The following is a 13,152-nucleotide window of genomic DNA, read 5'->3' as shown; positions in this document are numbered from 1 at the left end:
ATGTTGCATTAAGCAGTGAAATCTCAAACGTGAAGGTGAGTGTCTTCATTGATAGGTGACCTCGGGTTAGATTTCATCTTTGTCCATGAAGTTGTATAGAAGCATCAGTTAAAGGGCAGTAATAAATATCTCGCCGAGCACTTTCTGTGTGAATAATGTTTATGTATGCGGGCACTATAGGGAGTCATGGTATTTTAAATGAGCTGTTGTTAAATATTTTCCGAATGCACATTTTTAACTTTAGAGATGACAACACTGCTTTGCTGTAATACAATCTGACTCGTATTTATTTCCAATAACACTGTAAAATAAGGTAATACAATCTTTATGTTTGTAATCTCTATCACGACATCATTTAGTTTTGATATCATTAATAAATAACAATAATTGGGTTTTTCTGACTTACCTAAATGTCCAGATAGACTCATCCCAGGGCCAGCATATCAAGCGTTGAGGAAGTCAGTATGAGTTGGCAAATTAATATGTTTATCATGAATAATTTTGTTAACTATGTATGCGAGTGCCTACTGCCCTAAAATAGCCACAGAAAAGCTCTGGTTCATTCACTCCTGTCCATAAAAAGAACCTGATTCATGTTAAATGTTATTTACAGCATTTACAGCAGCTCCCTGCCACTCCAGTCACAGCACTCTGAATGAGTCGCAAAAAATGACTCAGGTGTTTTTGTGAGCGCGCGTGTGTGGTATAGTGTGAGTGTGCATGCTCATGTACTGTGTGTGTCCGTGGGACAGAAGTGTTGTAATGTTGTGTCGTTATCCTTACTGGACTAGAAGATATTCCGATGCACTTAAGAGCTCAATAAATTATGTTGAAAAAAGAGCACAGTTGTGTTTGACTGAGGTGACAAGTTAGATTTTTATAATCCACTTTAAAACCCATGTTTATACGAACCGGACCATGTTTTACAGTGGAATGTTCCTGTCGTCTCTCTCCTTTAGATCATATGAACATAGTAGAATACATTGAAGAAGATGAGGAACCACCTTTGCTGCTCAGCTCTCGTCCTTCTCACGGTAAATACGTGCACATGTATGTTTATGTAAAAAAAAAGAGAAAGGTTGTGTTCCTTATAGACCAGGTGCATGTATGCTTTATGATTTAGTAAGTGTGTGCACTCAGTTTTACCGCAAACCTCGGCCGACTCATGAGCATGTGTGTGCATGTGCCTTCCAGGTGTTCGGCTGTGGCGGGACTGCAGCAGTGCAGTGTCGGCGGGGGGAAGGATGTGTGTGTCTGCAATGCCCTGCTGGCCAGGAGCCTTCCAAGGTAAGAGTACAAACTGAAACAAAATTATTCATAACAACACGACCCACTTTGAGAGACACTTTTTAGTCCAACATGTCTCTGCTGTTAACATATCTGTTGCTATCAAGTGATTTAGTGTTAAGTAAAGTAATAAGCATAGAGAGTGCAAATTAATTGTGTCATGTCAGCGACAGCCACATGTTGAATGTGTGTATGGACTGATATTTGAAATATTTATGTAATGATCACTGTGGTTCATTTCCACCACCTGCCATTTAACTGTATAAAACCCCCGACCAGAGATTTTATTTTCCTGTCTCACTTATAATTTCTGTTTCGAGTCACCACAGTCAATGTAAACCAAGTTATCTGCATCCATAAATGAATCTTTAATGGTGGAAAACATGTATGACATTGCATTATAATCAAGGTCAAGGTGTGTCATGTTTCTCTTTTGTTGCAGGTTGTGTTTATGAACTTTTAGTAGATGACATACTGTTACTGACACTAACACAGCTCCAGAGAGATGCTTCATTTTGTTCTTTTGCATTATTTTGCTTGAGTTTAGAAGTGTTCTCTGTCTTGCCAGGCTTGTGGGCAGATCCAAAGGCCAACAGAGGAAGTGCAATGTCAGTTGTGCCCATCTGGAAGCTTTTCAGACACACTCGACTCTGAGCTTTGCCGCCCACACGCATCCTGCAAGATCCTCGGCCGTAAGGTTGCAACCCCTGCCACTGGGACCTCAGATGCTGTCTGTGGGGACTGTCTGCCTGGGTAAGACCTACCTGTCTGCTTGTTAATCCACCCACCATTACATGAAACTGTTGGCTTGACATTCAAAGTGCTTTGCTCGAACATGCACGTGGTAAACTTTTATTTGTTCTAAATTAAAAAAATCTGGGGATTTTCTGTGTCGACAAAACAAGAAGACACACACAAACAACACACATTCGCCACAATGGGCAGGCAACATCAAGCACAACGGGACGCAAAATGCCACAGGCTAAAACCGCTGATTCATTCTTTAATTGTAGAATGGTCCTCCACTTTCTCTCTCTGTCCATCTCTCTAATTATGCTTTTTTTTTCCTCTCCTTTCTTTTTCCATTTGCAGGTTTCACTCCACTGCCACAGGGGATGTTTCCACCCAAAGTCTGTGTGTGAAAAGTAAGCAGGATCCTGCAGCATGTGTCTGAAAATGTGTTTTTAACTTCCAAATGCTGCCGGTCCATCATTCATTTCACAATCATCATTTGTTCTTCATGTAGCTAAAACCATGCTTTTTCTGTATCTTTTTTTCTCCTGTCTCTCAGCAGCTCTGCGTGTCAGAGCGGTGCGTACAGTGGGTAAAGGTCCATCGAGCGGTGCAGGGGGGGCGGCCAATGGCACGGTGGTACGAAGCGCGGAGGAGAAGACGGCAGAGTACGCCGTGTTCGCTTTGGTGCCCATCTTCTGCGTGATGGGCCTGTTGGGTATCCTCATCTGCAACATCCTGAAGAAGAAGGGATACCGCTGCAGTGCTGACAAAGAGGGAGGCGATGAAGAAACTGCCACACCGCAGAAAGAAGGTGAGAGAGATCAAATGACAGGACATGGAAAGATAAGGAAGAAAATGAAAGTTAGAAAAGATAGAAAGTAGCAGAGAGAGTGATTACTGACACTATGATTTATGTTCAGGTTGTTGTCACGTTCGCCCATAAAAATGCCAAATTAGCACAAACACGTGCACAAGATGTGGTTTAGTGCTACTGACGTCCAAGCCAAGCCCAAAGGGCAGTGTCTTTGTGTGCAGTCACAGTCCACGTATCTCTGTGTTGTCACTGCACGCAGGTCTACATGGGAGGCTTTCTCTTTTCCTCTTTGAACTTTGACCTTGCAGGGTTCATTCCATGGCAAGCGTGCATGTGCCTTTCCAAGCATTCACTGCTATCCTTGTAATTTTCCAATCTGAAAAGGGGAAGAAGAAAAAAAAGAATTCCCATCAACTCACTCACCCTACTGACGTCAGAGAGAAACTGACTTGGGTAAACACAGAAAGAAGTATGAAGAGGGGCGGGGGAGGGCAGACGAAGAAGAGAGACTGAAGGACGAGGGTGGTATTAACCGAAAGAGTGACTGGTATCACGACATGGAAATGTTAAGAGAGTGTAGAGGGAGAAACAGAGACACACAGGGATCAAGCGATAAAACAAGTGTTCAGTTACACTCCTGCTGTAAGTGGTTTGCTCAGGCTCAGAGTAACGTGAGAGGTCTTTATGCCTGTCCTTTGTAAAAGTGTAAAGTTGTATATAGTCCTGGAGACTCTTCATAGACCTGGAATACTTCAGTCTCTGACCCAAATGGCACTCTTTGCTTGTGAGGTGTAATCGTGATATCAAAGCTGACACCATCGATACTTTTTGTATAGACCTGCATTGCTGTGCACACAATGTGAGAAGTACACCCATATTTCCTTTAAGTGTCTATTGCACGTGATGCACTGTACCCGTGCGGTTCTCAGGCTTGATTATCAGGTAAAACCCTCAAGTCACATGGCGTACGTCATCTACTGTAGCATTGCTCGGAGCAGCCGAAGTTCCTGGTACGTTTCCACGTAGATCATTTCACATTTTGATAAACTGTCTGCTGTGAAGAGTTTCATTTACGGTTGCACAAACTCAAAATGTGAGTCAGAGAGAGCTCATTCAATTTAGCAAACATTGCAAACTATTGCGTTCACTTGGTTGCTCAAAGAGTAGACACAGTGTAAAGCAACGGTTCATTTGGGAAATATAGTTATTTGCTATCAGATTAGATGGATACCACTTTCATATCTGTTCATTAGACATGCAGCTACAGCCAGCTGCCAGTTAGCTTAGCTTTGTACGAATTAAGCAAATAAGATATTACGTTTTAATTAGTGAGCTTTAGAGGTGCTGGTTGGTGGATTTTGTGAGCATTGGACAGAGCCAGGATAATATTAGCTGTTTCCCCGGGCTTTAGTGTTCATGCCGCCTGCTGGATGTAACTTCATATTTAGCAGACAGATGTAAGATAAGATAGAAGATAAGATATACTTTATTGTCCCGTAGGGAAATCTGTCTTTGACTCCAATCCACATGCACGCTTAGAACATAAATACAGTCATGAATAAACATGCTTAAATACACATGTCGAAAGTAATCGTCTCATCTTACTCCCGGCAATAAAGCACATAAGTGTATTCCTTTGAACAACCATTGCCTTGCAAAGGCTATATAAAGAGCTCATCAAGCTAAACAACGAATAAACTACACTTTAATATGTTGTTTCCCTTGCTATGGTGCTACTGTCGATCGGTTACTGTCATTTAGTGTGTAAGCATTTAAACAGATTGAAAGGCTAAGCCGGCTTTTCCCTCAATCACCTGATGGTGGGAGGCTCAGTGGAAAGTTGTGTGTCAGCCAAGTCGCCATACGTTGTGCCAGGCATCGGGAGCTTCAGAGCACAGCTGCCGCCCTCAACAGATCAGACTTCCTGTCAACACCTGCTGCTTTGGATAACGAGCTGTATCCCATCATTAGGATCAAAAAGTTTAGTTAAGCGATGTTTTTCACAGATGCCAATATCAAAATATGCTTTACTTGGATTTTGTTTTATCTCCGTGTGACTGAACCTGCTTCTTCTTGATACAGTGTACATATACTCACACTTGATGGTTTCTCAGCGAGGACATCCACGGTAGTTTGCTCGCTCATTGTTGTGGATTACAGGGAGGACGTTGCTCTTTTATTTCAGTTCCTAGGTTTTTATAGCTTCCGTTACCTAACATTCCAGCGAAAACCACCAAAGTAATTTGTATCTTTCGTGCTACAAAGAGGACAGTTGTGAAGCTGTGATTTCCTCCGCGAGGACAGACGGAGGTCATAGCAACGGTCTGTCTGTCAAAGATCTATGCCTTCTGTTTGCGGCTTTGCCTCGGTCTCTTCCTCTCCGAGCACTTTGTTGTGAAACTTAAGACATCTAGAAACTCCCAAACACCCATTCCCCCTCAGTTCTCTTTTTCTGTCCTCTTACTCTCCATTCATCCGATGTCTTGGCTCCTAACACCCCCCCCCCCCCCCCCCCCCCCACACTCATATGAACATGACACGATCCACTCATCTCTCCTTTCCCAGCCAGATCAATAATTCAATCGGGTCCTCATCTCCTGGTTTATGTCTCTTCTTTCTTTCTCCTTTCTCCTCTCCTTGTTTCTATCTGTCTTGTTCGTGTTCCTTCCTCTTCTTATATCCCCATTTTTTTTGATCTGCTACGTCAATTTCTAGAGCTTTTCAGGGTGTATTTAAGCTGACCATGTGTTCCATATATGAAACCCCTTTGTTGTATGTTAGTTTGACTGAATTATTGATTGATTCAAGATGAATGATTTTAATTTAGGATATTATGCAGATAACAATATCATTGTGACTTTTCATTACTTTGAATACTCTCAATTTCAGCCTTCATAAGATAACAGAAAGATGAAATTTATATTTTAACGTTTTACGAACATGTAGTGTTATTAAGACCTCCTTCACTCTCCGCTCCCCTCTTTCTCTCCTCCTGTGCAGCTTTGAGGACAGATGATGCAGTGGTGCAGTAATAAGCGAGTCTGCATGTGTGAGTGAGACAGATAAAGGACGAGAGAGGGGAGCTTAAGCAAAATAATTTTTTAAATACAACAGAACATGAGTAATATAAGGAAATAAATAAAAAGATGATCAGAGGGCAACAGGTGGCTTTAGATGCTGCATGTGAAAAATGTACCTCTCTCCCTCTTCCCCTCGGCTGTTGTTATGTAACTATCCTTGCAGTGTGCTGTCTGTCTGTCTGTCTGTCTGTCTGTCTGTCTGTCTGTCTGTCTGTCTGTCTGTCTGTCTGTCTGTCTGTCTGTCTGTCCACCTGCAGTAGTCCCGACTGGGCAAACGTTAGAGCTAAACTTCTTACTCCAGCACTTTTTTCATCATCTCCGCTCAGGTGGGAACACCCTTGGGGATGAGTTACAGCGAGGCCGAGCTTAACTCTACAGGGCTGAAATCAGACTCTGCAGCGGTAACTCTGAATACGCAGAGCTGCAGACAGAGAAGAGTTTGACTTATGGGAGAGTGCAGTGACAGGGAAGCTGAAGGTGGAGAAAGAGAGAGGACAAAAACCTTGTGAGCCAAACCTGCAACTTTGTGATGACTCATCCTGCTCAGCCACAAGGGCAGAGGGAAAAGTGGGGTTTAGTTGCCACAGCTTTTCAGTTTCAGCCATGTTAGCGCTACGGGACGACAGCATTTAAACTGACTGGTAACTTAATGTGGCACTGAAACATTGAACACATGGCTCTGACTAAATAGAAGAGAACGAGTGCCACACTGTGAAATGGATGCCGTTGTCCTCGCGTAGCAACAGCCACTGTGGCGACACAGCTATTGTTATAACCTAACAACAGCCTGGGACTGCTTATGCAAGAAGACACATAGACGCAAATGTGACAAGTGCAACGGTCACATTTTGCTCTGTAACACACAAATACTGTATTCACAGTCACCTGGGGGTCTGGTATATATATATACACACACACACACACACACACACACACACACACACACACACACACACACACACACACACACACACACACACACACACACACATAGAGCCCTGTGTGCTTCAACATTGCTGAATTGTGATCGCTGAGTGAGCTATTCTGGACCTCCCCTGTGCCCTTCATGTGCTCTCCTCTCAGCTGCCTCACTCTGCTGTGCTATTATGGGATGTTCGGAGGGTGTTGCCACGGAGGCATATCTGTTCTTTTCCGTTCAGTCATCCACTTCCATCTTTATCAGTCCCACCGTGTGTGAACTTTGCTCACTCTGTCTCACTCTGTTACGATGGTAGTTTAAAGCAAATCCACCGGTTGATTGTGTTAATTCTATCTTAACATATAACTAGCCTTAACAGGAGGAACATAGAGTACATTGAAATATATACAAAAATACAAGTTTATATTCTCATTGATGAAAGCCTTGCATCTGCAGAGCTGGGTGTTTGTGGCGATTTTCCCCCGAATATCCGACACAGTTTGGATCTCTGGGAAGTGAGATCCAAAAACAAACCTGCAATTGTTGCCATATGCGCCGCCAAAGAGAACAAAACTGAGATTTTAGAGATCGTAACTTTAACTTAAGGAGCGCTCACTAGCTTTTTTCCAGGATTTTGATTGCATCTCACGTTCCTCATCACCAGATAGAGTTCTCTCAGTTGTCTAAATATGGTATACAGGCATTTATGTTGACTCTCTAATATGGAAAATATCATATCCTTTGTTCAGTGCACGCACACGTTTTCAATACATATTATGATTAATTCACTTGTTAATATTTGCATATGACATTGTTTTTGTATTTGTGTTATAATGTCATTATGTGTGTCAATATACTCAAATGCAATGTACATCGTCTTTCTGCATTCTTTAGGTAACAACTGTCCCTACATATCTGACGACCTGAATGAAGACACCATCAGTGTTCTGGTTCGCCTCATCACTGAGAAGAAAGGTAGGTGTTGACCAGCAGTGACATAACTCTGGAGCTAGTGGTCAGAGTCATTTCATCTCTTGTGGCTTTAGAGGGGAACACAGGGTCACCAAAGTACGTCACAGACAAGTTTCCACTGCTGCAAGCTCAGACTGGCTGCTCCATATCGCCATCTGACATGGTTGATGTTAGAAATGCAAACACAGTAAAGTGGAAAGATACATTGGTTGTTTTTGAAAGGGAATACAAAGTTTTTCCCTTCGAGTGAAAAGTGGAACAAACTGTGAGTGGAGATAATGTATTTTGAAATTTTCCAAGGGAAGTTGTTTTTTCGCCAATAAGCAAAAAGATCAATGTCATTTTTGGAATCAGGGGTGTCAAACATACGGCCCGCGGGCCGGATCTGGCCCGCCACGTCATTTTATGTGGCCCGCGAATCCGCCAGCAAAAAAAAAAAATGTCTTTCAAAAATGAAAAGTTAGACTTGAAAACAAAAATATCCCCAAGGTCGAAATTACGAGATAGAAAGTCTAAATTATGAGATAGCATGTTGTCTGTATGCCGACATTAAAACTATCACAACAGGTGGACAGGAGAGGCAACAGCCCATAAAGAGGTTTTCCAACAAGTGATTGGGCCTTTCTCAATATGCGTACTTCTCTTTACTTGTAAACTCGTGGACTTGTGAAACGTCATCAGTCTCAGCCTAAGTACTGCTCCAATTCAAAGTTCACATCAAGCCAAGCACGGTCCAAATGCCCGGATGTGGCTCGCTCTGCCCATTTTTCCGGGATGCATCGGAGGTGACTTGTCTGTACTTGGGACAGCCAAATATCCCAGAATGCATTTTGCACCAGCAACAGGAAACCATAGCGGAGGAGAAATCACACAACTGGAAGTTGAAACTTTTGAAATACTACTGTTGTTAAGTCACAGAAAGTCATTTTAGGATGTTTTCCTAACCCTAAATTAAAATGATTTATGTAATGATAACAGAAATGTGCTTAAATATAATATTACATTCATATAACTGCATGTACTATCTTTTTACACTTCAAATGTAGAGACAGTTATTTAACAATATGTTAGGAGTAGTTACACTTATACAGTCTTACATTTACAACCGGCCCTTTGAGGGCAACCGTGATGCTGATGTGGCCCAGAGTGAAAATGAGTTTGACATCCCTGGTCTAAATGGTCTAACTCCACATCCCAGCAGACAAGTCTGATTATTCTTATTTACGGAATTGACTGGCACTGATGGATTATTGAGTCTCACCTGAATTTTTGTGTGTGTTTCAGAAAATGCTGCTGCACTGGAGGAATTGCTGCTGGAGTACGAGAGCAAACAGATGGCCATGAGCAAAAGCTCGTCAATCAAGTATGAGACCACACACTCGCTTACACACAATATACGATATATGCTGTACCTTCGAGGTATACTTTTGGTCATTCATGCTGCTCCACAACGAGCTGAATACAGAGCCAAGGGAAGAGTGTGAGAGAGCAGGGCAGGGAACATTTTGGACGGAGGCTCCTGACAAGAGGCTCTAATAACCAAATCAATGTCCTGAATGTGTGTGTGTGTGTGTGTTTGTGTTTGTGGCAGGATGTTTAGGCAGAGAAGGAGAGAAAACCTTGCCAAAAGTTACAGAAAGTTGCTTTTCAGAGATTTAAGCAAAACACTGAATAATGATATAAACCATAGTTTTAATGTCATTCTAAAAGAAAATATTATGACTTGGCTCAAGCTCCCAGTAAAGCCACTTGATATATAACTTTGTAACATTTCCCAAACAGCTTTTTATATCTTTATATATCTCTGGTTGTGTCTATAGCACATTGAAATAATACAATGCCAAAGAAAGAAAGAAAGTACTCTCATAAACATAGTTTACATTTCCTCAGTGCGGCTCTGGCGTGGGCTGATACTTTGGCAGTGACTCACTCCCGCATGTCTGAAGAGAATGTCTGACACAATTGTAACCGCCGTCTCTTGAGTCATGAGGCTTAAACAGCCAGCCTGTCACTAAGATCATTGGCTGTCACATAGCTTGAAGATCACACAGTTTACATGACCAAACGTAGTTGTGGTTGGAACTTTGGTCGCACTATGCGGCCGTTAAAAGTGCTCAAGCAGTCAGAAGTTAATCTAACAAATCCAGCAACATGCTGCTTCATACCACAGCCTACACCACTGTGTTTTCCTTAATCTGCGGTAGACAGAGAAGTAATCTTCGATCTTCCAAATTGTCCCTCTAACAACACCATATAGATGGTAATTTGATCCATTACACTCCAGTATGTACGTATGTATGTTTGCCACATCTACAATATTCAGAGGTCTCAGGGGCCTCTGGCAGTGTGCTGCTGTAACATGTGAGCTTTAGATTCGAGAACATTCTGACACGCACACATAATATGCACACCGAAATCTGGAAAGCTGTCAGATCCTGTGTGTGTGTGTGTGTGTGTGTGTGTGTGTGTGTGTGTGTGTGTTTGTGTGTGTGTGTGTGGTGGGACGTTCAGCAGGGGTCACTACTGGTCATACTAGTACAACACAGGGACACACAGTTGCATTCACCTCTTTTGCTCTGCTTTTCTCTGCACAAAAGAACAATGGAAAGACAAACACTAAAGAGGGCTGGGTGCAAAGAGATACAACTTTAGATTTCAATTATTCATTTATTTTCTATTTAAACACTCACACTGAACAGAGGCAGAGATGAAAGTAATGTTTGAATATTCTTTGGGAGCTTTTCTCACTTAAAAGACTCACTTATCTTATCATTATGCTTTATTACTTAGCAACACTAAAAACACAAAAAAAACACGAATGCATTGACCCCCATCCCTTCTGGCCTCACCCCTCCCTCCTACACCAGCTTGGCTCTCCTCCATCTCCAATATGTAATAAACTAAACCCAAATTCTAAACCCATACCTTTATTAATATGGTCTTTGTTAGTGAAGTAAGAGAGAAAGTGTGTCTTTTTGTGCATATGTGTGCAGAAAATATAGGTGATTTAAAATGTGTATTATGCTGTACACTGAATGGACATGGAACGAAATGTTGTCAATTCGATGTTTAAATTTCACTCAAATATCAATGACATTTACTGACATGGCAACCGCTTTTTAAAGGTTGGTTTAAGTTCAATATTTGAATTTGGAGGTTTGATTTATGATAAATCCCTCCCGCCCTTCCTCCCAGGTTCCCGATGCTGTCTCCTCTGTCCCCTTTCCGCTCCCTCCCCAGGCTGTGCCCCCATCAGTCCCACCTCCACACCATCTCCGGCCTCTCCGGCCTGGCACCCAAACACGGCTACCGCTGCACCCGCTGTGCCCAGAGGAAATGGCCCCCTGTCCTCATACCTCCCCTGGATTCTTTCAGAGATCCCCTGAAGGCTCCCCAGAGCCTGATCCTGCCCTTACTGGACAGATCCACCGACCAGCTGAAGAGGCCCCTGCTGGGGGGTTTGTTTGTCGACGCCCACCACACAGAAGCTGTTGTGCCAAATACTGTACAGGAAAAGACTGACGGGAGTGAAGTGAAGGAGAAGGAGGGAGAGCTGACAGTGTTATCTGTGGGGAGGTGAGACACGTCCATATTGCTTCATACCCAACACACATCTGACATGACAAATGAGGACAGGCAGTTCAGATATTTTATTACTTTTTCACTTTTTCTGCTACTTTTTACTGCAGCTCCAGTACTTTTTACTGCATTTATTCAAGAGCTAGTTATTAATTACTTTGTAGATATAAATTTCACCCACACAAGATATGAACATTTGATCAAATATGATGCATCGTTGTAGATTTAAGTGTAGAAATTAACTAAAAATTAGCCCCTGCTTAATCAAATTCAGTCAGCTATTAGTTTAGTATTAGTAGTTATAATAATACAATGATCATGTTTTTAATAATTCAGCTCTGACAGGGGCCGTACTTTTACTTTCTATACTTTATGTAAAATGTTTGGATATCAGTTCTATACGTTCACCTCTAAATGCAGGACCTTTGCTTATTATGGTGTATCATTACACTGTGGTAATGCTACTTTTACTATACTTACTTAACTGACAGAACTAAATATTTCTTCCACTACTGACACATTCACAGTCATTTTACCACAATCCAGTTGAGTTACAGAAAGGCTTAAACCATCTGTAAACTGTACAAATAGTTTAAATGTAACATATTCAGACCTACAGTACAATATGCAAAATAACCCTCAAAGATGATTAAAAACGGTAGAAAGAGTAATCAACCTCACACACTCTCAAGCTAAATGTGTGTTTTGTCATAAGTACCATGATTGCCATGAATGTAATTGTGATCATATCTTGACTGCCAGGTTTCAAGTCGCTCAGATTCCCGAGCAGAAGCCTGTCACGGTGGAAACCAAGACATCATCCCAGGAGCAACGCAACTCCCTGTTTGGAGGGAAACCCTTCTGCTCGTCTTCCTCATCTGGCTTCAGGAGGTACAACCGGCAACACAAATTTTGTGGCCCCCTCTCGCTTTATTTTTGCTTCCATCCCGTCACTCGCTGTAATCACCTCTCTCCTCCCCATTTCTTTCTATTTCTGCACCTCATTTCTCCAAGTTAAAGCTCACATTCTTCTGGTCATCACTGAATTATGTGGTCTGTTTCACTGGGAAAGGATATTATACAGAGTATGATCAGTTAATCAGAGGAGTGTCTCTAAAATGATTTGGGGAATGAGCTTCTTCTTCTTCTCTGTTGGATTCATTATGTCCTATACACACACAAAAAAGAAACTGATTTATGCTTTAAAATGAGCCTGAATGAACAATAATGAGTTAAGTGTGTTAAGAAAAGGCTCACAACTTTTTTCACTGTTTCATTCCTTCTTCCGTTCTGTCCTTCGTATCCTCATCCTGCCACGTCCTTGACATGTTGACTCTCTCGTTCAGGTGAAGAGACAGAGAGACGGTGTATTATAACGCTACCTTGCTGAATACGACCTCATCATTCACTGACAACTTGCCAGCTGGCAAGGAGGGAGTTTCCAGACGACTGCCACCATGAAACCACAAGGACCACCTCGTGCTGGAGGAAGTCGTTTCTATACACGCAAAGAGAGGAATATAACTGTATTTATTATCACATAAAAAACGTTATTGTACTTTACAGATGTAACATCGTAGAAGTTCCACTCCAAACACAGCTGCTTCACTGTCACAGAGAAAGTGAAGAGTATAGCTTTGTGATAAAAGACTGTCAACGTCTGACAGAGGGAGGCAGAAAGCCCCTATATTTGTGCTTCCATGTAAAAAATACAGACACAGTGGTAAAACACACATAGGTGAACACACCCTCAAACAACTTAAACT

At 42.1% G+C, this 13,152-nt stretch overlaps 1 protein-coding gene across 1 annotated transcript; it reads left to right on the top strand.

Annotated features, from left to right (window-relative positions):
- Positions 1-992: 992 nt before the first annotated feature.
- Positions 993-12,736, top strand: relt (RELT TNF receptor; the record flags this gene model as incomplete). Its single annotated transcript, XM_079166479.1, has 10 exons — positions 993-1,034; positions 1,195-1,287; positions 1,856-2,040; positions 2,380-2,432; positions 2,579-2,833; positions 7,730-7,810; positions 9,092-9,170; positions 11,003-11,383; positions 12,149-12,277; positions 12,733-12,736. 10 exons carry the CDS (start codon positions 993-995, stop codon positions 12,734-12,736), a joined length of 1,302 nt encoding a protein of 433 aa, XP_079022605.1.
- Between the last annotated feature and the right edge of the window lie 416 nt (positions 12,737-13,152).

Source organism: Pholis gunnellus (genome assembly GCF_910591455.1).
Source record: "Pholis gunnellus genome assembly, chromosome: 9".
NCBI lineage: Eukaryota > Metazoa > Chordata > Actinopteri > Perciformes > Pholidae > Pholis > Pholis gunnellus.
The sequence above is the reverse complement of the archived record's forward strand: the minus strand, read 5'-3'. Positions and strand labels throughout refer to the sequence as shown.